Source organism: Oncorhynchus masou, chromosome 16 (assembly GCF_036934945.1).
Source record: "Oncorhynchus masou masou isolate Uvic2021 chromosome 16, UVic_Omas_1.1, whole genome shotgun sequence".
In the NCBI taxonomy this organism is placed as follows: Eukaryota; Metazoa; Chordata; class Actinopteri; order Salmoniformes; family Salmonidae; genus Oncorhynchus; species Oncorhynchus masou.
In genome coordinates, this window is record NC_088227.1 from 33,528,897 (window position 1) to 33,554,335 (window position 25,439).

Here is a 25,439-nt window from a genome sequence, read left to right on the forward strand (position 1 = left end):
TGTCTGTCTGTCTGCCTGTCTGTCTGTCTGTCTGTCTGTCTGTCTGCCTGTCTGTCTGTGTCCTCTAAATGTATATGTCATGTCTTTCTATACATCTCCATTTCATATTGTTCTTTTTGGGGGGCAAAATCTGGCCTTCTGCTTCGGTATCATTATTGTCTGTTACTGTATACATGGTCTGTATACATGTTCTGTATGAGTGTTCTGTATGTGTATTCTGTATGAGTGTTCTGTATGAGTGTTATATATGTGTGTTCTGTATACATGTTCTTTATGAGTGTTCTGTATACATGTTCTCTATGAGTGTTCTGCATGTGTGTTCTGTATGAGTGTTCTGTGTGAGTGTTCTGTGTGTGTGTTCTGTATGAGTGTTCTGTATGTGTGTTCTGTATACGTGTTCTGTATGAGTGTTCTGTATACATGTTCTGTATGAGTGTTCTGTATACATGTTCTGTATGTGTGTTCTGTATGAGTGTTCTGTATACATGTTTTGTAAGAGTGTTCTGTATGAGTGTTCTGTAAGAGTGTTCTGTATACATGTTATGTATGTTTGTTCTGTATATGTGTTCTGTATGAGTGTTCTGTATGCATGTTCTGTATGAGATTTCTGTATGAGTGTTCTGTATACATGTTCTGTATGAGTGTTATGTATACATGTTCTGTATGAGTGTTCTGCATGTGTGTTCTGTATGAGTGTTCTGTGTGTGTGTTCTGTATGAGTGGTATGTATGTTTGTTCTGTATATGTGTTCTGTATGAGTGTTATGTATGCATGTTCTGTATGAGTGTTCTGTATGAGTGTTCTGTATACATGTTCTGTATATGAGTGTTATGTATACATGTTCTGTATGTGTGTTCTGTATACATGTTCTGTATGTGTGTTCTGTATGAGTGTTCTGTATACATGTTCTGTAAGAGTGTTCTGTATACATGTTCTGTATGTGTGTTCTGTATGTGTGTTCTGTATACATGTTCTGTATGAGTGTTATGTATGAGTGTTCTGTTTGTGTGTTCTGTATGTGTGTTCTGTATACATGTTCTGTACGAGTGATCTGTATATATGTTCTGTATACATGTACTGTATGAGTGTGTGTACATGTATAATGGATTGTCCTTCATGTGTGTTCTGTATTTTGTGTTCCGTATGTCGTGCTCCGTATGTCGTGATCCGTATGTTGTGTTAAGTATGTATGTGTATGAACTGTCCACTGTGCTCCCTCCCTGCAGCCAAGCACTACTGTAAGAGCCCAGCCAGCAGCACAACTAGCAGCTATGCTCCCAGCAGCACGACGAGCAGATATGCTCCCAGCAGCACGACGAGCAGATACGCTCCCAGCAGCAGCAGTCTGAGCTGCGGAGGGGGAGGAGGAGGGGGCGGGAGCAGCGCCAGCAGCACCTGCAGTAAGAGCAGCTTTGACTACACACAGGATACAGAGGCTGCTCACATGGCCGCCACGGCCATCCTCAACCTGTCCACGCGCTGCAGGGAGATGCCCCACGGCCTGGGAGGCAAGCCCCAGGATCTCCTCTCCCAGGTAGGGAGGGCTGCAGCCCAGACTCATCCTCACCCACACTCCCCAGCAGGTCTCGGGTGCTGCCTTGCTGTCTGTCACTCTCTCTCTCTGTCAACCACAGCTTCTCTCTCTCTTCCACACCTCTCTATCTCTCTCTCTACCACCTCTCTCTCTCTCTATTCCACACCTCCTCTCTCTCTACCACACCTCTCTCTCTCTCTCTCTCTCTCTCTCTCTCTCTCTCTCTCTCTCTCTCTATCTCCCTCTCTCTGTCAACCACGCCTTCTCTCTGTCTCTCTCTACCACACCTCTCTATCTCTCTCTACCACACCCCTCTCTCTCTCTCTACCACACCTCTCTATCTCTCTCTACCACACCTCTCTATCTCTCTCTACCACACCCCTCTCTCTCTCTCTACCACACCTCTCTATCTCTCTCTACCACACCTCTCTATCTCTCTCTACCACACCTCTCTATCTCTCTCTACCACACCTCTCTATCTCTCTCTACCACACCTCTCTCTCTCTCTCTACCACACCTCTCTATCTCTCTCTACCACACCCCTCTCTCTCTCTCTTTAATGCCATTTCAATCTATCAGACTACATGTGTAATATATCTCCTATACAATAAGGATATGAGTCAGTTCAAGTGAAAAGTGGGCCCTTGTCTGATCCAGTCAGCAATGAGTCAGAGCCCTCATCCACAAGACTAGGTGTCAGATGCCTTTCTATGCCACTTGATTTAGGCATTGCTGCTTTGCTTATCACGGAATAATGAAGCCTGGCCTAGCATCCTGTGATTATGTGTCCCATTCATTACACTGTGGAGGGCCAGGCACAGCCATGAGAGCAGTACAGCATCTGAGGCTGTGGGAGAAATATACGCACTGTGGGCACGATGGAGTGGAGCCCTTGGCTTTTTCAGACAGCCTCGAATGGATCGATGATTTCAGTTGCCTCTCTCTCTCTCTCTCTCTCTCTCTCTCTCTCTTACCCATGTCTTTCTCTTGTGATCATACCCCATTGTGGAGGCGACAGTGAGAGAGAGTGACCTCTCTGTGAGGACATGGTCTTGCTCTGTGGCAGTCCGTCTCTGTGCAAACCATCACCAGCATCCTCATCATCATCAGCAGCATCATCATCGCCATCATCACCAAAATCATCACTAGAGCGCCGCGGGGATATTCCATGTTCTGTACATTCATCTCCTCTTAAAGACAGTGTGGGCTGCAGAGTGGGCCAAGAAGGAGGAGAAATTAGTATCCACTTCACTCAATTCAATTCAAGGGGCTTTATTGGCATGGGAAACATGTGTTAACATTGCCAAAGCAAGTGAGGTAGATAATATACAAACGTGAAATAAACAATAAAAATGAACAGTAAACATTACACATGCAGACATTTCAAAACAATAAAGACATTACAATTGTAATATTATGTATTTATACAGTGTTGTAACAATGCACAACTGGTTAAAGTACACAAGAGAAAATAAATAAGCATAAATATGGATGGAATTTACAATGGTGTTTGTTCTTCACTGGTTGCCCTTTTCTTGTGGCAACAGGTCACAACTCTTGCTGCTGTGATGGCACACTGTGGTATTTCACCCAGTAGATAAGGGAGTTTATCAAAAGCGGGTTTGTTTTCAAATTCTTTATGGATCTGTGTAATCTGAGCGAAATATGTGTCTCTAATATGGTCATACATTGGGCAGGAGGTTAGGAAGTGCAGCTCAGTTTCCACCTCATTTTGTGGGCAGTGTGCACTTAGCCTGTCTTCTCTCGAGAGCCATGTCTGCCTACGGCAGCCTTTCTCAATAGCAATGCTCACTGAGTCTGTACATAGTCAAAGCTTTCCTTAGGTTTAGGTCAGTCACAGTGGTCAGGTATTCTGCCACTGTGTACTCTCTGTTTAGGGCCAAATAACATTCTAGTTTGCTCTGTTTTTTTGTTAATTCTTTCCAATGTGTCAAGTAATTATTTTTTTGTTTTCTCATGACTTGGTTGGGTCTAATTGTGCTGCTGTCCTGGAGCTCTGTGGGGTCTGTTTGTGTTTGTGAACAGAGCCCCAGGACCAGCTTGCTTATGGGACTCTTCTCCAGGTTCATCTCTCTGTAGGTGATGGCTTTGTTATGGAAGGTTTGGGAATCGCTTCCTTTTAGGTGTTTGTAGAATTGAACGTCTCTTTTCTGGATTTTGATAATTAGTGGATATCGGCCTAATTCTGCTTTGCATGCATTATTTGGTGTTCTACGTTGTACACGGAGGATATTTTTGCAGAATTCTGCATGCAGAGTCTCAATTTGGTGTTTGTCCCATTTTGCGAAGTCTTGGGTGGTGAGCGGACCCCAGACCTCACAACCATAAAGGGCAATGGGCTCTATGACTGATTCAAGTATTTTTTGCCCGATCCCTTTGTATGTCGAATTTTATGTTACTTTTGATGGCATAGAATGCCCTTCTTTCCTTGTCTCTCAGATCGTTCACAGCTTTGTGGAAGTTACTTGTGGCGCTGATGTTTAGGCCAAGGTATGTATAGTTTGTGTGCTCTAGGGCAACAGTGTCTAGATGGAATTTGTATTTGTGGTCCTGGCGACTGGACCTTTTTGGAACACCATTATTTTGGTCTTACTGAGATGTACTGTCAGGGCCCAGGTCTGGCAGAATCTGTGCAGAATATCTAAGTGCTGCTGTAGGCCCTCCTTGGTTGGTGACAGAAGCACAAGATCATCAGTAAACAGTAGGCATTTGACTTCATATTCTAGTAGGGTGAGGTGCTGCAGAGTGCTGCAGACTTTTCTAGTGCCTGCGCCAATTTGTTGATATATCTGTTGACGAGGGTGGGGCTTAAGCTGCATCCCTGGCTCACCCCACGGCCCTGTGGGAAGAAATTTGTGTGTTTTTTGTGTATTTTCACACTTGTTGTTTGTGTACCTGGATTTTATAATGTTGTATGTTTTACCCCCATCACCACTTTCCATCAATTTGTATAAGAGACCCTCTTGCTAAATTGAGTCAAAGGCTTTTTTGAAATCAACAAAAAATGAGAAGAATTTTTCTTTGTTTTGGTTTGTTTGGTTGTCAATTAGGGTGTGCAGGGTGAATACATAGTCTGTTGTATGGTAATTTGGTAAAAAGCCAATTTGACATTTGCTCAGTACATTGTTTTCATTGAGGAAATGTACCAGTCTGCTGTTAATGACAATGCAGAGGATTTTCCCAAGGTTGTTATTGACGCATATCCCACGGTAGTTATTTGGGTCAAATTTGTCTCCACTTTTGTGGATTGGGGTGATCAGTCCTTGGTTCCAAATATTCGGGAAGATGCCAGAGCTAAGGATAATGTTAAAGAGTTTTAGTATAGCCAATTGGAATTTGTTGTCTGTATATTTGATCATTTCATTAAGGATACCATCAACACCACATGCCTTTTTGGGTTGGAGGGTTTTTATTTAGTCCTAAAGCTCATTCAAGGTAATTGGAGAATCCTGTGGGTTCTGGTAGTCTTTAATTGTTGATTCTAAGATTTGTATTTGATCCTGTATATGTTTTTGCTCTTTATTCTTTATTATAGAGCCAAAAAGATTGGAGAAGTGGTTTACCCATACATCTCCATTTTGGATAGATAACTCTTCGTGTTGTTTGTTTAGTGGTTTCCAATTTTCCCAGAAGTGGTTCAAGTCTATGGATTCTTCAATTACATTGAACTGATTCCTGACGTGCTGTTCCTTCTTTTTCCGTAGTGTATTTCTGTATTGTTTTAGTGATTCACCATAGTAAAGGCGTAGACTCAGGTTTTCCGGGTCTCTAAATTTTTGGTTGGACAGGTTTCTAAATTTCCTTCTTAGAATTTGGCATTCTTCATCAAACCATGTGTCATTGTTGTTCATTTTCTTCGGTTTTCTATTTGAGATTTTTAGATTTGATAGGGAAGCTGAGAGATCAAATATACTGTTAAGATTTTCTACTGCCAAGTTTACACCTTCACTATTACAGTGGAACGTCTTCCCCAGGAAATTGACTAAAAGGATTGAATTTGTTGTTGCCTAATTGTTTTTTGGTAGGTTTACAAACTGCATTCCTTCCATCTATAGCATTTCTTAATGTTACTCAGTTCCTTTGGCTTTGATGCCTCATGATTGAGTATTGCTCTGTTCAAGTAGACTGTGATTTTGCTGTGGTCTGATAGGGGTGTCAGTGGGCTGACTGTGAAGGCTCTGAGAGACTCTGGGTTGAGGTCAGTGATAAAGTAATCTACATTACTACTGCCAAGAGATGAGCTATAGGTGTACCTACCATAGGAGTCCCCTCGAAGCCTACAATTGACTATGTACACACCCAGCGTGTGACAGAGCTGCAGGAGTTGTGACCCATTTTTGTTGGTTATGTTGTCATAGTTGTGCCTAGGGGGGCATATGGGGGAGGGAATGCTGTCACCTGCAGGCAGGTGTTTGTCCCCCTGTGTGCTGAGGGTGTCAGGTTCTTGTCCGGTTCTGGCATTTTGAAATTATTGATTTCCCCCACCAGGATGGACAAGCTGTCTTCATTCAAGTATGGGGATTCTATTTGGGGATATAGGTAGCACACAGGAGGACATTGTTCTCTGTTAAGATCATTTCCTTTTGAATTTCTAGCCAAATGTAAAATGTTCCTGTTTTGATTCATTTAATGGAGTGAGTGTCAGAGTCTATCTAGAGGATAACGAAGGAGTCAGGTGATGGACACAAGTAAGAGTAAAACCACTGTATTTACTCAACCTGAGAACGGCACAAAAATCCTGTTATTAAACAAAGACTAAACAGGATACGAACTCCAACACACGAAAGACAATCACGCACAAAACAGAAAGGGAAACCAGAGGGTTGAATAAGGAACATAATCGTGAGATGGGAACCAGGTGTATAAAACAGACAAAACAAAAGGAAAAATGAAACATGGATCGGTAGCAGCTAGAAAGCCGGTGACATTGACCGCCGAACACCGCCCGAACAAGGAGAAGGAACAACTTTGGTGGAAGTCGTGACAGTACACCGGCCTCGGGTCGACCCGGGGGACGAGACGCAGGGCGATCCGGATGGAGTCGGTGAAATTCCAGCATCTCTCCTCCCACTCCACGATGTACTGAAGGCCTCTCGCCCGACGTCTTGAGTCCATGACGGCTCGTACTGAATACACCGGGGCCCCCTCGATGTCCGGAGGGGGCGGAGGAACCTCCCACACCTCAGACTGCTGGAGCGGACCACCACCACCGGCCTGAGGAGAGACACATGGAACGAGGGGTTAATACGGTAATCAGGGGGAGCTTTAACCTATAGCAAACCTCGTTCAGTCTCCTCAGGACTTTGAATGGTCCCACAAACCGCGGACCCAGCTTCCGGCAGGGCAGGTGAAGATGCAGGTTTCGGGTCGAGAGCCAGACCCGATCCCCCGGTGCATACACCGGGGCCTCACTGCGATGGCGGCCCGTTGCAGACGCACATGGGCAGCGTCCCATGTCTCCTCCGAGTGCCGAAACCATTCATCCACCGCAGGAGCCTCAATCTGGCTCTGATGCCATGGTGCCAGGACTGTCTGGTAACCTAGCACACACTGAAAAGGTGACAGGTTAGTGGAGGAGTGGCGGAGGGAGTTTTGAGCCATCTCTGCCCAGGGGAGAAACACCGCCCACTCCCCCGGCCGGTCCTGGCAATAGTATCGCAGAAACCTACCCACCTCCTGGTTGACTCTCTCCACCTGCCTGTTGCTCTCGGGGTGAAAACCTGAGGTAAGGCTGACCGAGACCTCCAGGCGCTCCATAAACTCCCTCCAGACTTTAGACGTGAATTAGGGACCCCGATCAGAAACTATATCCTCAGGCACCCCGTAGTGCCGGAATACATTGGTGAACAGGGCCTCCGCAGTCTGTAGGGCCATAGGGAGACCGGGCAAAGGAAGGAGACGGCAGGACTTAGAAAACCGATCCACAACAACTAGGATTGTGGTGTTACCCAGCGAGGGTGGAAGATCCGTCAGGAATTCCACCGAGAGGTGTGACCACGGTCGTTGTGGAACGGGAAGAGGTTGTAATTTTCCTCTGGGCAGGTGTATAGGAGCCTTGCACTGTGCGCACACCGACCTGGAGGACACATAAACCCTCACGTCCTTGGCTAACGTGGGCCACCAGTACTTCCCAGCAAGACAGCGCACTGTCCGACCGATGCCAGGATGACCAGAGGAGGGTGAAGTGTAGGTCCAACAGACCAAATGATCGCGGACATCGAATGGAACATACTTACGCCCAACTGGACACTGGGTAGAAGTGGGCTCTGAACGTGACGCCCGTTCGACGTCTGCGTCCACCTCCCACACCACTGGTGTCACCAGGCAAGAAGCTGAAATAATGGGAGCGGGATCTGCGGACCACTTCTCTGTGTCATACATCCGGGACAGTGCGTCTGCCTTAACATTCTGGGAACCTGGTCTGTAGGAGAGGGTGAAAGAAAAGCGGATGAAAAAACATGGCCCACCTTGCCTGGTGAGGGTTCAGTCTCCTCGTTGCTCGAATGTACTCCAGATTGCGGTGGTCAGTCCAAATGTTGAAAAGGGTGCCTGGCCCCCTCAAGCCAATGTCTCCACGCTTTCAGAGCCTTGACAACAGCCAGCAACTCCCGGTCCCCCACATCATAGTTTCGCTCCGCCGGGCTGAGCTTCTTTGAAAAGAATACACATGGGCAGAGATTTAGTGGCGTACCCGAGCTATGAGACAGCACAGCCCCTATCCCTGCCTCGGATGCGTCCACCTCAACTATGAACGCTAAGGAGGGATCAGGATGAGACAGCACGGGAGCCGAGGTAAACAGAGCCTTCAGGTGACCAAAAGCCCTGTCCGCCCCAGCTGACCACTGCAGTCGCACCGGCCAACCCCTTCAGCAATGAGGTAATGGGAGCCGCTACCTGACCAAAACCCCGGATAAACCTCCTTTACCGTGGTTGGAGTCAGCCAGTTACGCAAGGCTGAAATGTGGTCCTTCTCCATCTCCACCCCTGACGTGGAAAAGCGGTACCCTAGGAAGGAGACGGACTGTTGGAAAAACAGACATTTCTCAGCCTTGACATACAGGTCATGTTCCAACAGTCGACCAAGTACCTTGCGTACCAGGGACACATGCTCGGCGCATGTAGCGGAGTATATTAGAATGTCATCTATATACACCACTACACCCTGCCAGTGCAGGTCCCTGAAAATCTCATCTACAAAGCATTGGAAGACTAATGGAGCAATCATTAACCCGTACCTCATGACGAGGTACTCATAATGCCCAGAAGTGGTGCAAAATGCTGTCTTCCACTCATCTCCCTCCCAAATACGCACCAGGTGGAAGCGCTCCTGAGGTCCAATTTTGTGAAGAAGCGCACCCCGTGTAATGACTCAGTCATACTGGCTATGAGCGGTAGCGGGTAACTATATTTTACCGTGATCTTATTTAAACTTCGATAATCAATACATGGGCGCAAACCTCCATCGTTCTTTTTCACAAAAAAGAAACTCGAGGAGACAGGTGAGATGGAAGGCTGAGTGTATACTTGTCCCAGAGATTCGGTGACATACGTCTCCATAGCCGCCATCTCCTCCTGTGAGAGAGGATATACGTGACTCCTGGGAAGTGAAGCTTCTACCAAGAGATCTATCGCACAATCCCCCTGTCGATGGGGTGGTAATTGAGTCGCCTTCTTTTTACAGAAGGCGAGTGCCAAATCGGTATATTCGTAGTGGCACCTAAGGAAACACCTACACACCTCCCTGAGCACTGACGGGACCATCCCTTGAGAGCCCTCTGTTGCAACGCAATAGTGGGATCATGCGAAGCCAACCAGGGCATCCCAAACACAACGGGGAACGCAGGTGAGTCGATGAGGAAGAGACTAATTCGCTCCCTATGATTCTCCTCCGTTATCATAGTGAGCAGAGCTTTGACCTCCCTAATTAGCCCAGACCTCAAAGGACGACGGTCTAAAGCATGTTTAGGGAAGGGAACATCAACAGACACAATAGGGATCCCTAATCTCATAGCAAAGGAACGGTCAATAAAGTTCCCAGCTGCGCCTGAATCTACTAGCGCCTTATGCTGGGAAAGCGGGAAAACTCTGGAAATTCAATCGACAACCACATGTGTGCAACAGGGACCTCTGGGTGAGTGGTGTGCCTACTCACCTGGGATGACCCACCAGCACTCCGCTTGCTACCTCTACCTCCTGGCGAATCCCCCCAGCACCGACCATTAGTGTGCCCTCTGCGGCCACAGTTGGAGCAGGGAATGGTTCCCCCTCCGGTCCCCTTCGTTGCAGTGCCTCCCAACTCCATAGGAGTTGGATCAGGAGCGCTGGGGGATGGAACTGACGGACCCTGATCAGAACGTCTGCGGGAGGCCAACAGGTTGTCCAACCAGATCGATAAATCCACCAGCTGGTCCAGTGTAAGGGTGGTGCCCCTGCAGGCTAGCTCCGGACGAACATCCTCTCATAAGCTACACCTGTAGTGATCGATCAGGGCCCGCTCATTCCATCCCGCTCCGGCCGCCAGAGTTCTAAAGTCCAGCGCAAAATCTTGAGCGCTCCTCATCCCCTGACGTAGATGAAATAGGCGTTCCCCCGCCGCTCTCCCCTCCGGGGGATGATTGAATACCACCCGGAAACGGCGGGCGAACTCCTCATAGTCATCCAACGTCTGACCTTCCCTGCCCCAGATGGCGTTGGCCCATTCCAGGGCTTTACCAGTCAGACAGGAGATAAGGGCGCTCATTCTCTCGCGTTCTGAAGGAGCTGGCCGGACAGATGTGCAGTTAGAGCTCCAGCTGGAGTAGGAACCCCTGACACCCGGCAGCTGACCCATCATACGCCCTCAGGAGCGAGAGCTAAATCCCACCGGATCCTGATGATGGAGAGGCGGACATCACGTAAGTAGTGGTGGAACCTGAGGAGACACAAGGTTCACAGGAAAAAACCCTCTTTCCCATCGGGCCATGGTTTGCAGCACGCGATCCATGGCTGTACCCAGACTCTGCAGCATGGTCGCGTGCTGCTGAACGCGCTCCTCCATTTGAAGTGGAGGGCTGGCTGCACCTGCTGACTCCATGTATTTTGGAGCGTGATTCTGTCAGAGTCTGTCTAAAGGATAGCGAAAGAGTCAGGCGCAGGACACAGGTAAGAGTAAAAACCAATGTATTTACTCAATCCGAGAACGGAACAAAAATCCCGTTATAAAACAAAGACTAAACAGGATACGAACTCCAACACACGAAAGACAATCACGCACAAAACAGAAAGGGAAACCAGAGGGTTAAATAAGGAACATAATCATGAGATGGGAACCATGTGTGTAAGCAGACAAAACAAAAGGAAAAATTAAACATGGATCGTTGGCAGTTAGAAAGCCGGTGACATCGACCGCCGAACACCGCCCGAACAAGGAGAGGGAACAACTTCGGTGGAAGTCGTGACATTGAGTTAGGTCTGCTCCATACCAAATTAGCATACCCCCTGAGTCCCTTCCTTGTTTCAGACCTGGTAGTTTGGTGGATGGGACTACCAGCTCTCGGTAACCTAGAGGGCAACCAGTGTCTCCGTCTCCTCTATACCAGGTTACTTGCAGGATGACAATGTCTGTATTAGCCATTTCTTTGGTGAAGTCCGGGCTCCTGCTCTTTAGGCCAAAGGCAGATGACCTCAGGCCTTGGATATTCCAGGATGATATAGTGAAGGCTTTGTGTTCCATAAAGTGTCCAATGTTGTCGTGTGGTTTGGCCTCAGATCAGTAAGTCTGAGCAGAGCCTGCTGAGCATCTGGTACATGCCATTGGCTTGGGCTAGTGCAAGAGTGGGGGTTGGGCCTGTTTGCCCGATCACTGACTGGGCGTGACTTCCATGTTGAGGCCCTCTTTGCGGGGGTGGGGTGCATGGGGTGGGCAGGGGGGGCATAGGTCTGATCTGAAGTGGCCTAAATGGGGTGTGGGCATGATTGACGTGGGGGTGTTGATTGGTTAGGGTGGGGGTGTGGATGTGGCTGGTGGTGCTGTAGTCTGGATGTAAGTCCTCTTGGCGTGGGTCCTCTATGTGTAGGTCCGGGGGGGGGGGGGGGTCCCGCAGGTTTGGGAGGGTGTCTCGCTGGTCTGGGCGGAGTGTCTATTCATCTGTTGCTCCTGTGTGAAGTGTTGGGGATACATTTGAGAGCGATGTCCTTTAGAGTCTGGGCGAAGGTGGTCACTGCTGCCTTGTAGAAGTGGACCTGGTCATAGAGGCTGTTCAAGTCCAGGGTGGAGTGGTGGGCCAGGAAAACATTTGGTTTTGAGGCACAGTCACGGGAAATACTTGCGTTTATCCGCTGTATTGTGGCAGGGGGAATTATTTTTGTGGTAGGAGGGTGGAGATAACCACTTGTGCGTTGGGGAAAGTAGAAGAAGCTTTTTCAATCACTCCCTTCAGTGCTGTGGCCACCCTTTCCTGCTGTGCTTTCAGGTAGTGTGTGCCTGTGTGTATTATTATGTGGCTAGGTAAACCTAGTTGGTCCTCAGACAGGAGGTCTAGGTCGCGCTGGGTGTTTGGACACCAGAGTTTAGACACACTGCATTTGGGAGAAAGTTTTTTTTCTTGTATATAATTCCCATTTGAGTCCATAACGAGAGCAATCTGTGTCTTGTGTATGTTCTCAGTGGGTGTTGGGGGTTGTCAGAAGGGCTATCAGGGTGGCTGACGGGGGGGTGCTCAGAGGGGGTGAGAACTCCTGGGCTTGATTTGTATGTTCTGCTGTGATGTCGACACTATGGTCAGCGTCTGGTGTGGACTGTTCTGCTGTGGTGTCGAGACTTTTGTTGGGTGCTGAGGTGGGCTGTTCTGCTGGCTTCTCTGTGGGGGTGGCCACCTCTCTAGTGGGTTGTTCTCAGTCACACAATATCCCCCTCAACCTCTCCTCCAGCAGTCTGATCCTATCCTCTCGTGCTCTGTTCTTCTCCTGCTCCTGCTCTTGCTCCTGTTGAAGTTGTCTTACCACAGTCCGGAGTGCAGATATGTCTCTCTCCACCTCCAGATCTCTGGGTCTGGTTAAGGGGGTGTTGTTGTGCTGGACTGTTGTCTGGGTCTGTGCTGACTGGAGTGTGATCACCTGCTGTTCCAGCTGCACCTGCCTTACCTCCAGCTGGGTAAATGTATCCTTCATTTCAATAAGGGGGTAGTACTCTGTGCTGGGAGGTTGACTTTCCGCTGGGGGTGGCTCGTCTGTGGAGTTATATAATGAAGAGGTCTGGTCTGACCCGCTCGGAGTGGGGGTATCTTTCTCAAGGGAGAGCTTCTCCTGTTGGGCTAATTCTTTGATTAGGTGAAGGTCAAGCTAAAACTGTTTGGGGTTGCCCTGTACCATTAATGTTCCAGAGATTTATATTAGCTGACTCAGAGTACTCGTTGTCAAGTATCCTGAGTTTCCACCCCTCGTTAACACCCCCTCTCTTAATAAAGGGGAAGTGTGCTAATATAGCACTGTGCCATGCCAGGGGATGGTTTGTGTGGAAGATAAGGTTGCTGATGTTCCCATTTTTGTTAAAGTCAGTGTAACGATTGTGATTCTGACGAAGAGGAGTAGTAGGAAGGATTGGAGGACCAATGCGCAGCATGGTAAGTGTCCATATTGTTTAATATGAATAATGAACACTGAGCAAAACAATAAACGACAACGTGAAATAACAAAACCGAAACAGTTCCATGTGGAACAAACACTGACACGGAAAATAATCACCCACAACTCAAAAGTGAAACCAGGCTACCTAAGTATGGTTCTCAATCAGGGACAACGATTGACAGCTGCCTCTGATTGAGAACCATACCAGGCCATACACAGAAATCCCAAATTATAGAGAAAGGAACATAGACTGCCCACACGAACTCACTCAACATTCTCTCTATCTCTGCTTTGTCTCTCTCTCAAGAGGCCCGCTTTGCCTTTCTCTCAAACCATTCTCTGCCTCTCTGCGTTGTCTCTCTCTCAACCCTCTCTCTGCCTTTGCTGTGTCTCTCTTTCAACCCTCTCTCTGTCTCTGTGCTTTGTCTCTCTCTCTCCCAACCCTCTCTCTGTCTCTCTGCTATGTATCTCTCTCTGCCTCTCTGCTTTGTCTCTCTCCCTCTCAACCCTCTCCATGTCTCTCTTCTTTGTCTCTCTCTCAACCCTGTCTGTCTCTACTTTGTCTCTCCCTCTCAACCCTCTCCCTGTCTCTCTGCTTTCTCTCCCCAAACCTCTTATTTTCTCTGCTTTGTCTCTCTTAACCCTCTCTGTCTCTGCTTTGTCTCTCTCTCAACTCTCTCTCTTCCTCTCTGCTGTGTATCTCTCTCAACCCTCTCACTGTCTCTCTGCTTTGTCTCTCTCAACACAATCTGTCTCTGCTTTATCTCTCTCTCAACCCTCTATATGTCTCTCTGCTTTGTCTCTCTCTCTCAACCCACTATTTGTCTCTCTGCTTTGTCTCTCTCTCATCTCTCTCCCTGTCTCTCTCTCATCTCTCTCCCTGTCTCTCTCTCATCTCTCTCCCTGTCTCTCTGCTTTGTCTCTCTCTCAAATGTCTCTCTGTCCCTCTGCTTTGTTCCTCTTTCAACCCCGTCTGTCTCTGCTTTGTCTCGCTTTCAACCTTCTCTCTATCACTGCTTTGTCTCTCTCTCAACCTTCTCTCTATCTCTGCTTTGTCTCTCTCTCAACATTCTCTCTATCTCCGCTTTGTCTCTCTCTCAACCTTCTCTCTATCTAAGCTTTGTCTCTCTCTCCACATTCTCTCTATCTCTGCTTTGTCTCTCTCTCAACCTTCTCTCTATCTCTGCTTTGTCTCTCTCTCAACATTCTCTCTACCCCTGCTTTGTCTCTCTCTCAACATTCTCTCTATCTCGGGCTTTGTCTCGCACTCAACCTTCTCTCTGTCTCTGTTTAGTCTCTCTCTCAACATTCTCTCTATCTCTGCTTTGTCTCTCTCTCAACATTCTCTCTATCTCTCCTTTGTCTCTCTCTCAACATTCTCTCTTTCTCTGCTTTGTCTCTCTCTCAACATTCTCTCTATCTCTGCTTTGTCTCTCTCTCAACAATCTCTCTATCTCTGCTTTGTCTCTCTCTCAACCTTCTCTGTATCTCTGCTTTGTCTCTCAACCTTCTCTCTATCTCTGCTTTGTCTCTCTCTCAACATTCTCTCTACCTCTGAATTGTCTCTCTCAACATTCTCTCTGTCTCTGCTTTGTCTCGCACTCAACCTTCTCTCTACCTCTGCTTTGTCTCTCTCTCAACATTCTCCCTATCTCTGCTTTGTCTCTCTCTCAACCTTCTCTCTATCTCTGCTTTGTCTCTCTCTCAACATTCTCTCTTTCTCTGCTTTGTCTCTCTCTCAACATTCTCTCTATCTCTGCTTTGTTTCTCTCTCAACAATCTCTCTATCTCCGCTTTGTCTCTCTCTCAACCTTCTCTCTATCTCTGCTTTGTCTCTCTCTCAACATTCTCTCTATCTCTGCTTTGTTTCTCTCTCAACAATCTCTCTATCTCCGCTTTGTCTCTCTCTCAACCTTCTCTGTATCTCTGCTTTGTCTCTCTCTCAACATTCTCTCTATCTCTGCTTTGTCTCTCTCTCAACCTAATCTCTATCTCTGCTTTGTCTCTCTCTCAACATTCTCTCTACCTATGCTTTGTCTCTCAACATTCTCTCTATCTCTGCTTTGTCTCTCTCTCTCAACATTCTCTCTATCTCTGCTTTGTCTCTCTCTCAACCTTCTCTCTATCTCTGCTTTGTCTCGCTCTCATCATTCTCTCTATCCCTGCTTTGTCTCTCTCTCAACATTCTCTCTATCTCTGCTTTGTCCCTCTCTCAACCTTCTCTCTATCTCTGCTTTGTCTCTCTCTCAACCTTCTTTCTATCTCTGCTTTGTCTCTCTCTCAACATTCTCTCTATCTCTGCTTTGTCTCTCTCTCAACATTCTCTCTATCTCTGCTTTGTCTCTCTCTCAACATTCTCTCTATCTCTGCTTTGGCTCTCTCTCAACATTCTCTCTATCTCTGCTTTGTCTCTCTCTCAACATTATCTCTGTCTCTGCTTTGTCTCTCTCTCAACATTCTCTCTGTCTCTGCTTTGTCTCTCTCTCAACATTCTCTCTATCTCTGCTTTGTCTCTCTCTCTCAACCTTCTCTCTATCTCTGCTTTGTCTCTCTCTCAACATTCTCTCTATCTCTGCTTTGTCTCTCTCTCAACCTAATCTCTATCTCTGCTTTGTCTCTCTCTCAACATTCTCTCTACCTATGCTTTGTCTCTCTCTCAACCTAATCTCTATCTCTGCTTTGTCTCTCTCAACATTCTCTCTATCTCTGCTATGTCTCTCTCAACATTCTCTCTGTCTCTGCTTTGCCTCTCTCTCAACCTTCTCTCTATCTCTGCTTTGTCTCTCTCTCAACATTCTCTCTATCTCTGCTTTGTCTCTCTCTGCCTCTTTGCTTTGTCTCTCTCTCAACTCTCTTTCAGTCTCTCTGCTTTGTTCCTCTCTCAACCCTCTCTCTGTCTCTCTGCTTTGTATCTCTCAACACTGTCTGTCTCTGCTTTGTCTCTCTTAACCCTCTCTGTCTCTGCTTTGTCTTTCACTCAACCCTCTCTCTGTCTCTCTGCTTTGTCTCTCTCAACTCTCTCTCTTCCTCTGCATTGTCTCTCTCTCAACCTTCTCTCTGTCTCTCTGCTTTGTCTCTCTCTCAACCCTCTCTCTATCTCTCTGCTTTGTCTATCTCTCTCAACCCTCTATTTGTCTCTCTGCTTTGTCTCTCTCTCTCATCTCTCTCCCTGTCTCTCTCATCTCTCTCCCTGTCCCTCTGCTTTGTTCCTCTTTCAACCCTGTCTGTCTCTACTTTGTCTCGCTTTCAACCTTCTCTCTTACCCTGCTTTGTCTCTCTCTCAACCTCCTCTCTATCTCTGCTTTGTCTCTCTCTCAACATTCTCTCTATCTCAGCTTTGTCTCTCTCTCAACATTCTCTCTATCTCAGCTTTGTCTCTCTCTCAACATTCTCTCTGTCTCTGATTTGTCTCTCTCTCAACCCTGTCTGTCTCGTCTTTGTCTCGCTCTCAACCTTCTCTCTTTCTCTGCTTTGTCTCGCTCTCAACCTTCTCTCTTTCTCTGCTTTGTCTCTCTCTCAACATTCTCTCTATCTCTGCTTTGTCTCTCTCTCAACATTCTCTCTATCTCTGCTTTGTCTCTCAACATTCTCTCTATCTGTGCTTTGTCTCTCTCCCAACCCTGTCTGTCTCTGCTTTCTCTCACTCTCAACCTTCTCTCTATCTCTGCTTTGTCTCTCTCTCATCCCTCTCTCTGTCTCTCTGCTTTCTCTCTCTCTCTCTCTCTCTCTCTCTCTCTCTCTCTCTCTCTCTCTCTCTCAACCCTCTCTATCTCTGCTTTGTCTCCCACTCAACCCTCTCTATGTCTCTCTGCTTTGTCTCTCTCTCAACCTCATCTTTCTCTTTGCTTTGTCTCTCTCTCAACCCTCTCCCTGTCTTTCTGCTTTGTCCCTCTCTCAACCCTCTCTCTGTCTTTCTACTTTGTCCCTCTCTCAAACCTCTCTATGTCTCTCTGCTTTGTCTCTCTCTCTCAACCCTCTCTATGTCTCTCTGCTTTGTCTCTCTCTCAAACCGCTCTCTGTCTCTGCTTTGTCTCTCTCAACACTCTCTATATCTGCTTTGTCTCCCACTCAACCCTCTCTCTGTCTCTGCTTTGTCAATCTCTCAACCCTGTTTCTGTTTCTCTGCTTTGTCTCTCTCTCAACCCTCTCCCTGTCTCTCTGCTTTGTCTCTCCCTCTCAACCCTCTCTATGTCTCTCTGCTTTGTCTCTCTCTCAAACCGATCTCTGTCTCTCTGCTTTGTCTCTCCCTCTCTCAACCCTCTCTATCTCTGATTTGTCTCCCACTCTACCCTTTCTCTGTCTCTGCTTTGTCAATCTCTCAACCCTCTTTCTGTCTCTCTGCTTTGCCTCTCGCTCAACCCTCTCTCTGTCTCTCTCTCTCAACCCTCTCTCTGTCTCTCTGCTTTGTCTCTCTCTCTCAACCCCATCTCTGTCTTTCTCTCAACCTTCTCTCTGTCTCTGTTTTGTCTCTCTCTCAACTCTCTCTCTGTTTCTCTGCATTGTCTCTCTCTCAACCTTCTCTCTGTCTCTCTGCGTTGTCTCTCTCTCAACCCTCTCTCTGTCTCTGCTTTGTCAATCTCTCAACCCTCTCTCTGTCTCTCTCTCAACTCTCTCTCTATTTCTCTGCATTGTTTCTCTCTCAACCCTCTTTCGCTCTGCTTTGTCTCTCTCTCTCTCAGCCCTCTCTCTGACTCTCTCTCAACCCTCTCTCTGTCTCTCTGCTTTGTCTCTCTCTCAACTCTCTCTGTTTCTCTGCTTTGTTTCTCTCTCAACCCTCTTTCTCTCTGCTTTGTCTCTCTCTCTCAGCCCTCTCACTGACTCTCTCTCAACCCTCTCTCTGTCTCTCTGCTTTGTCTCTCTCTCAACTCTCTCTCTGTTTCTCTGCTTTGTTTCTCTCTCAACCCTCTTTCTCTCTTCTTTGTCTCTCTCTCTCAGCCCTCTCTCTGTCTCTCTGCTTTGTCCCTCTCAACCCTTTCTCTTCCTCTCTGCATTTTCTCTCCTTTCCATTCTCTCTCTCCTCTTTCCCTCCTACCATCTAATTACAGTGCTCCCTTGCTCTCTTCTCCATCCTTCTTTAATTTGATCTGCCCCTCCCTCCCTCCCTCCCTCCCTCCCTCCCTCCCTCCCTCCCTCCCTCCCTCCCTCCCTCCCTCCCTCCCTCCCTCCCTCCCTCCCTCCCTCCCCCCCCTCCCTCCCTCCCTCCCTCCCTCCCTCCCTCCCTCCCTCCCTCCCTCAATCCCTCCATTTGTCCATCTCTCTGACAGAGTCCTGATGGTGACATGGATGACAGCAGTACTCTTGACCTGAGTGTGAGCCGGGGGCAGCCGGGGGGTCCAGAGGGGAGTGGCACGGTGCTGACCCCCCTGCAGCCCATGTCCACCCAGCGCCAGGCCCTGCTCAACAGCAGCCGCTGCTACCAGATGAGTGAGGCCGACTGCTGGGACCTGCCCGTGGACTACACCAAGATCAAGCGCATCACCGACGACGATCACAAAGAGGTATGGGGAAGGACCGCGGCATTATGGGTATTGTATTCATATTTTGGGGGGGTGTTCAACATTCAAATATATTGAACAGAGTGGTGCTGTATTTTATTTCAATGTTCTCTTACAGTGGAGATGGTTTATACAGAACGTATTTTACTCCCTGTGAGTGTTCAATATTCCCGATTGAGCCATAGACAGAACACAGGTAATCATAGCCGCGGGAAGTAGAGGTGCTGAGTGTGCTGCTGCACCCCTGAAAAATCACTAAAGTGGTGTACTGGGTCTTTTCTAGTACTAGTGGAATGATATAGACATCTGTAGCTCGGCCAACAACAAAAAATATCAGCACACATGCTTTGTCAAAAAAGCCAGTTGTATAATTAGGAACATAATCCTGCAGGATTCAAGTGTTGGAATTGTAAGCCTTCTTGCCTTGTCCCTTTCTCTGTGATGTCATTCTAATGGAAACTAGAAAGAACAAAACACTGTCCTCAAACATTTACATCAAAAGGTGGAAAGTTATGAGCAAAGACACAAAACATCCATATCAAGTTAAATATTTTCCTTGATCAAGTAACATGAAAACAACCACTTTTTGTGCAGTATTAATTTACCATCCTTACAAACCACTTAATGCTGGTCATCTAGGTTTGTAGACATTCAATCAACATGAAGAAAAACAATGCAGAATGAAGTACATTCAGACATCAAGTGGGTTGTGATGATGTGGATCAGTTGGTGGAGTATGGTGCGTCCAATGCTATGGTTGTTGGTTTGAATCCCACGGGGGACCAGTATGATAATATATGCACTCACTACTGTAAGATCCTCTGGATGAGAGTGTCTACTGGAATGGAAAAGGAATGAATAGACCATTACAGTTTTCACTGAGTTGCATTTGCAAAGTATTTCAAGAAACTGGAAAACATATATCAAGCAAGTATTTTTATATTCCACAAGTTTTATTAGATGAACTGTTTTGTACAGATACTTACCAGACTCAAGATACAAATACTGGTAAAACATTCAAATACGTTTAATTTAGTTTAAATATTTCACGGAACTAGTGCACTGACCCTATGAGCGGCAAAAAACATGGCAGCTCCCCCACCCCCAAACGACTTCCCACGGCTATGCAGGTAATGGTGATTTGATTTGGCTCACCCAGGGGAAAGGGAGGATGGGGGTTTCCAGTATCCACTGATAGTCTTTCATTGACATCTAGTGGATGCTGCTGGTACTGCATTCACTTAATGGATGAATCTCAATTGTTTTTCCTTCATACCTCACACCCTGCTTCTCAAGACACAGAGCAGAAGATGAGGTTCCTTCCCTCTGAGAGGCAGGGAAGGAAAGAGGAGATGAGGAATCAAGGAAATACAATTGAGATTCCAATTAATCAGTGAAGCGCCCTATTGTGGTTTCATGGTTGGTGAGATCACAGGAGGTTGGTGGCACCTTAATTGGGGAGGATGGGCTCGTGGTAATGACTGGAGTGGAATTAATGGAATGGTATCAAATACATCAGAATACATGGTTTCCATTGTTTGATGCCATTCCATTCACCCCTTTCCAGCCATTAATATGAGCCGTCCTCCCCTCAGAAGCTCTTGTGGGGAGATACATTGAGGAGCAGCAGCATTATATGATTACTGGCTGGTAGATCATCTTTACACCTTGTACTCTGAATCTCTGATATTACACAAAGCAAACCAAGCAGTACATTTATCCATTTGCAGTGTCTGATTGAAAAGCTTGAAGTTGAGGGGTTTAATCGTAAGTGTTATTGGGCTTGCTAATCGAGCATGGGTGAAACAATTCCAGTATTTTGTATTTGTGTTTATTATGGATCCTGATTAGCAGCTACTCTTCCCGGGTCCGGCAAAATGAAGGCAGTTTATACAAGTGGAGCATGAGTACACAGATTAAGTGGAGAGGGTTTCTTTGGGAGAATTGCTTTATACATAGGATCTGCTGAGTAATTTAAAAAAAATTGGGATGTGAGATGTGCATATGAATTCTAATCATGCAATGAAACGAATAATTTAGGACGTGCAATATGAATCTATGGTCTCCATTGTGACATGATGTAGTCTTCTTTTCTTTCATCCCTCCACCAGGAGGACCTGGACCCGTTCCAGGACCTTCTAGACGAGCATCACTACGGAGGGGACGTGACCCTGCCCAGCCCAAAACACAAGTACGCCCCCTGCAAGGAGGGCAAGGAGGAGCTCATCACGTAAGGCCAAAACAAGCTTATTTTCTCATCACCTCGTTACTACTTTACAGCTTTTATACCGTTACCTAGTGATCATCTTCCTCATCTAATGTGATCATCTTCCTCATCTAATGGTATCATTCTGTGTAATCTAATGTTATCATTGTGTGTAATCTAATGTCATCATTGTGTGTAATCTAATGGTATCATTGTGTGTAATCTAATGGTATCATTGTGTGTAATCTAATGGTATCATTCTGTGTAATCTAATGTCATCATTGTGTGTAATCTAATGGTATCATTGTGTGTAATCTAATGGTATCATTGTGTGTAATCTAATGTTATCATTGTGTGTAATCTAATGGTATCATTGTGTGTAATCTAATGTTATCATTGTGTGTAATCTAATGGTATCATTGTGTGTAATCTAATGGTATCATTCTGTGTAATCTAATGTCATCATTGTGTGTATTCTAATGTTATCATTGTGTGTAATCTAATGTCATTATTCTGTGTAATTTAAATCAGGGGCGCAAATTTGATTTTAGAAGTGGGGGGGGGGGGGTATAATTATAATTATTATATTCTTTATCCAGTCGGATCAACACTCCAAATATCTTACCCGACCACATGGTCCTAAAGCACATAGCCTCGCTTTGTATCACATTCCATTGATAGAACTGGGGGGAACAAAAATGCAAATTCAGAATGTGGGGGGGACATGTCCCTCCGTCCCCAGTGAGAGTTGCACCCCTGAATCTAATGTTATCATTGTGTTATCTACTGTCATCCTTGTGTGTTCTCTAGTCTCTCCAGCTACCAGCTAGCTGACAAAAGCATCTGCAGTATGATGATGACCAATGCGCAAGACCTCAAGTAAACAGAACATTATTCCTAAAATATCTCTGATATACAGTAGACCTTTGTGAGTTTTATATTTTAGTCTCTAGTTTCACAGCAGACAAATACCCTGATAGACCAATAGCCTGATAGTGTCAATGCTGTCAGCTTTGGTATTACCCTGTCCCCTGTAGTCATGCTCCTTGTCCCCTCTCTGTCCCAGGTGTCCCACTCCAGGATGTGACGGGTCTGGACACATCACTGGGAACTACGCCTCGCACAGGAGGTAGCTTGCACCCCATCATAATGACAAAAAAAGACACGCAGTATATTCAGCAGCCCCCAACACCTCAGATTGAAATGCAGGGCGAGGCTAGTATATACATATATATACTACCGTTCAAAAGATTGGGGTCACTTAGAAATGTCCTTGTTTTTGAAAGAAAAGCTAATTTTGTGTCCATTAAAATAACATCAAATTGATCAGAAACAGAGCTGGAAATGACAGTTTTTTTTATTGAATATCTACATAGGCGTACCGAGGCCCATTATCAGCAACCATCACTCCTGTGTTCCAATGGCACATTGTGCCAGCTAATCCAAGTTTATAATTTAAAAGGATAATTGATCATTAAAAAACTTTTGCAATTATGTTATCACATCTGAAAACTGATGTCCTAATTAAAGAAGCAATAAAACTGGCCTTCTTTAGACGAGTTGAGTATCTGGAGCATCAGCATTTATGGGTTTTATTACAGGCTGAAAATGGACAGAATCAAAAATCTTTCTTATGAAACTCGCCAGTCTATACTTGTTCGGAGAAATGAAGGCTATTCCAGGCAAGAAATTTCCAAGAAACTGAAGATCTCGTACACGGCTGTGTAATACTCCCTTCACAGAACAGCACAAACTGCCTATAACCAAAATAGAAAGAGGAGTGGGAGGCCCCAGTGCACAACTGAGTAAGAGGACAAGTACATCTAGTTTGAGAACACCAGTCTCAATGTAAACAACAACTCCGGGGATGCTGGCATTCTAGGCAGAGTTCCTCTGTCCAGTGTCTGTGTTCTTTTGCCCATCTTAGTCTTTTCTTTTTATTGGCCAGTCTGAGAAATTGCTTTTTCTTTTCAACTTTGCCTAGATGTCCAGCATTCCGGAGTCGCCTCTTCACTGTTGACATTGAGACTGGTGTTTTGCGGGTACTATTTAATGAAGCTGCCTGTTGAGGACTTGTGAGGAGTCTGTTTCTCAAACTAGACACTCCAATGTACTTGTCCTCTTGCTCAGTTGTGCACTGGGGCCTCCCACTCCTCTTTCTATTCTGGTTAGAGCCAGTTTGCTCTGTTCTGTGAAGGGAGTAGTACACAGCGTTTTACGCCCATGTTGACTCCAATGCTTCCCACAGTTGTGTCAAGTTGGCTGGATGTCCTTTGGATGGTGGACCATTCTTGATACCCACAGGAACCTGTTGAGCGTTGAAAACCCAGCAGCGTTGCAGTTCTTGACACACTCGAACCAGTGCACCTGGCATCTACTACCATACCCCTGTTCAAAGGCACTTAAATCTTTAGTCTTGCCCATCCATGCATTGAATGGCGTACATACACAATCCATGTCTCAAGGCTTAAACATCCTTCTTTAACCTGTCTCCTCCCCTTCATCTACACTGGGTGAAGAGGATTTAAGAGGTGACATCAATAAGTGGTCATAGCTTTCACCTAGATTCACCTGGTCAGTCTGATACTGTATGTCATGGATGTCCTAATGTTTTGTACACCCAGCGTACAGTATATGACATATTTTGTATACCTGATAGCTGGATTGGTGTGTGGATTGTTTAGACTCAGTTCCACTAAGCTCTGATAGTAATTTATAACCGTCTATAAATGTCTTTGTATAGACCCTTTTCCGTACACGACACACTGACGTCATGCATAGATGAGCGCAACTCTAGTCGGGAGTATAAAAGCCATCGACATCTGTGCCCATTCAACATAGCCTAGATTACATTTTGTATTACTTCTAATAAAATGGGGTTCTCATACGCTTACAATTAGGTTTTGATTCTTGCTTACACAGTCACTTAGATTGCATTTGGTTGTGATCTTTGCAAAATAACTATTTTGGATGCAGTAGTTGTTAGCTCGAATGCTAACGCTCCTCGATATAGGCTGTAGCAAAAGCTAGCCATAGAGCCATTTTACTGGTCGAAGTGTGAAGTATAATGCAGTTGACTTTATATAACATTATATTAAGCAGGGCATTCATACAAGCCTTAAAATACCATTACAATCCAAGAGGAGTGAAATTCACTCATCATAAAGCAACATCTAAATAGATGCTTTTTTTTTGCTGGCGGTTTATAAGAACTCCCCCTTCAAATCAAATTTGATTGGTCACATACACATATTTAGCAATGTTATTGTGGGTGTAGCAAAATGCCTGTGTTTCTAGCTCCAACAGTGCAGTGATATCTAACAATTCACAACAATACACACAAATCTAAAAGTAAAAGAATGTACTTAATAAACATATAAATATTAGGATGAGCAATGTCGGAATGGCATTGACTAAAATACAGTAGAATAGCTCCAACTTGCACGCATCGCCATCCTGACACAGAAAGGGCTACATGGTTTGTCTTGAAATCATCTGAAACTGACTTTACAGATTCTGAGAAGTGATGAACTCCACATGCACTGACGTTGTAATCATACTCTAAGATGGTAGTGAACTGCACAAGACCTTTCCCCTCTAGTCTGTCAGGCTGTCCACGGGCCAAGAAGAGCGGGATCAAGATACTGCACAGCAAGGAGGACAAGGACGACCAGGAGCCAATCAGGTGTGGCTTTGGAATGGATGGATAGTGTATCGTATCTTGTTAATTTGTCATATTCTCGAAGCCATAGTCCTGTATTTCACCTCATATTTCCCTACAGCCAGGGTGGTACACGTAGTGAGTACAGTACAGTAAGATTATATTTCAGATACTTCTGGCATTTGGTAAAGTATTGCCATAAAATTAAGTGAATATTACCTTCCCGCGAATCATCTACAGTTCACTCTGTGTCCTTTCAGCAATCACCTCCCAATCTCTGCAAAACTGTTGCTGCCACCTCTATCCCTGCGAGGTTCACTGGATCTACAGTATCATCATCATTAACATTGCAATCATAATTAACACTGATCTCCCCACTGCCGGGGTGGAGCGGTCCCCAGACACGCTGTGCTCATTCTAAATCAGCCCAAATGTCATTCTGAAGGACATACCAATGTAAAACCACGGGTAAATGTTATAACCTGGGGTATGGTTTTTATTAGAGTAGCTAATATTTTTCTAGTAATTTCACTGTGAATCCCAGTTAGCAGGGGCAGGTGTGCTGCAGGTGAGGTGAGCGAAGTTGTGACCCCTCTTTTCCCCAGGTGTCCCGTCCCAGGCTGCGACGGACAGGGTCATGTGACGGGGAAGTACGCGTCCCACCGCAGTGCGTCAGGCTGCCCCCTGGCGGCCAAACGGCAGAAGGACGGCTACGTTAACGGCTCCCAGTTTGCCTGGAAGTCCGGGAAGACAGATGGCATGTCGTGCCCAACCCCGGGCTGCGATGGATCGGGACATGTCAGTGGGAGCTTCCTGACACATCGGAGGTGGGTGGAGCTCTGCACGGCTGTGATGTACACAAGCAACTGTGTATAAATGTAATCAAATACCAGATCAAGAATGTAAATGTGCTTGAGA

General features: G+C 46.1%; 1 protein-coding gene across 6 annotated transcripts in view; it reads left to right on the forward strand.

Moving 5' to 3' along the window:
* Positions 1–25,439, forward strand: part of LOC135557854 (myelin transcription factor 1-like protein) — a 136,684-nt gene that overhangs the window by 93,683 nt on the left and 17,562 nt on the right. For 3 of the 6 annotated variants that reach the window (XM_064991529.1, XM_064991532.1, XM_064991531.1), the window contains exons 12-18: positions 1,227–1,534; positions 18,424–18,657; positions 20,739–20,884; positions 21,671–21,739; positions 21,927–21,989; positions 24,447–24,545; positions 25,127–25,348. In XM_064991529.1, the coding sequence (XP_064847601.1) occupies positions 1,227–1,534; positions 18,424–18,657; positions 20,739–20,884; positions 21,671–21,739; positions 21,927–21,989; positions 24,447–24,545; positions 25,127–25,348 (1,141 nt within the window). The remainder of the gene's footprint in view (positions 1–1,226; positions 1,535–18,423; positions 18,658–20,738; positions 20,885–21,670; positions 21,740–21,926; positions 21,990–24,446; positions 24,546–25,126; positions 25,349–25,439) is intronic. The other 3 variants (XM_064991530.1, XM_064991533.1, XM_064991535.1) reach the window with 1 other exon arrangement.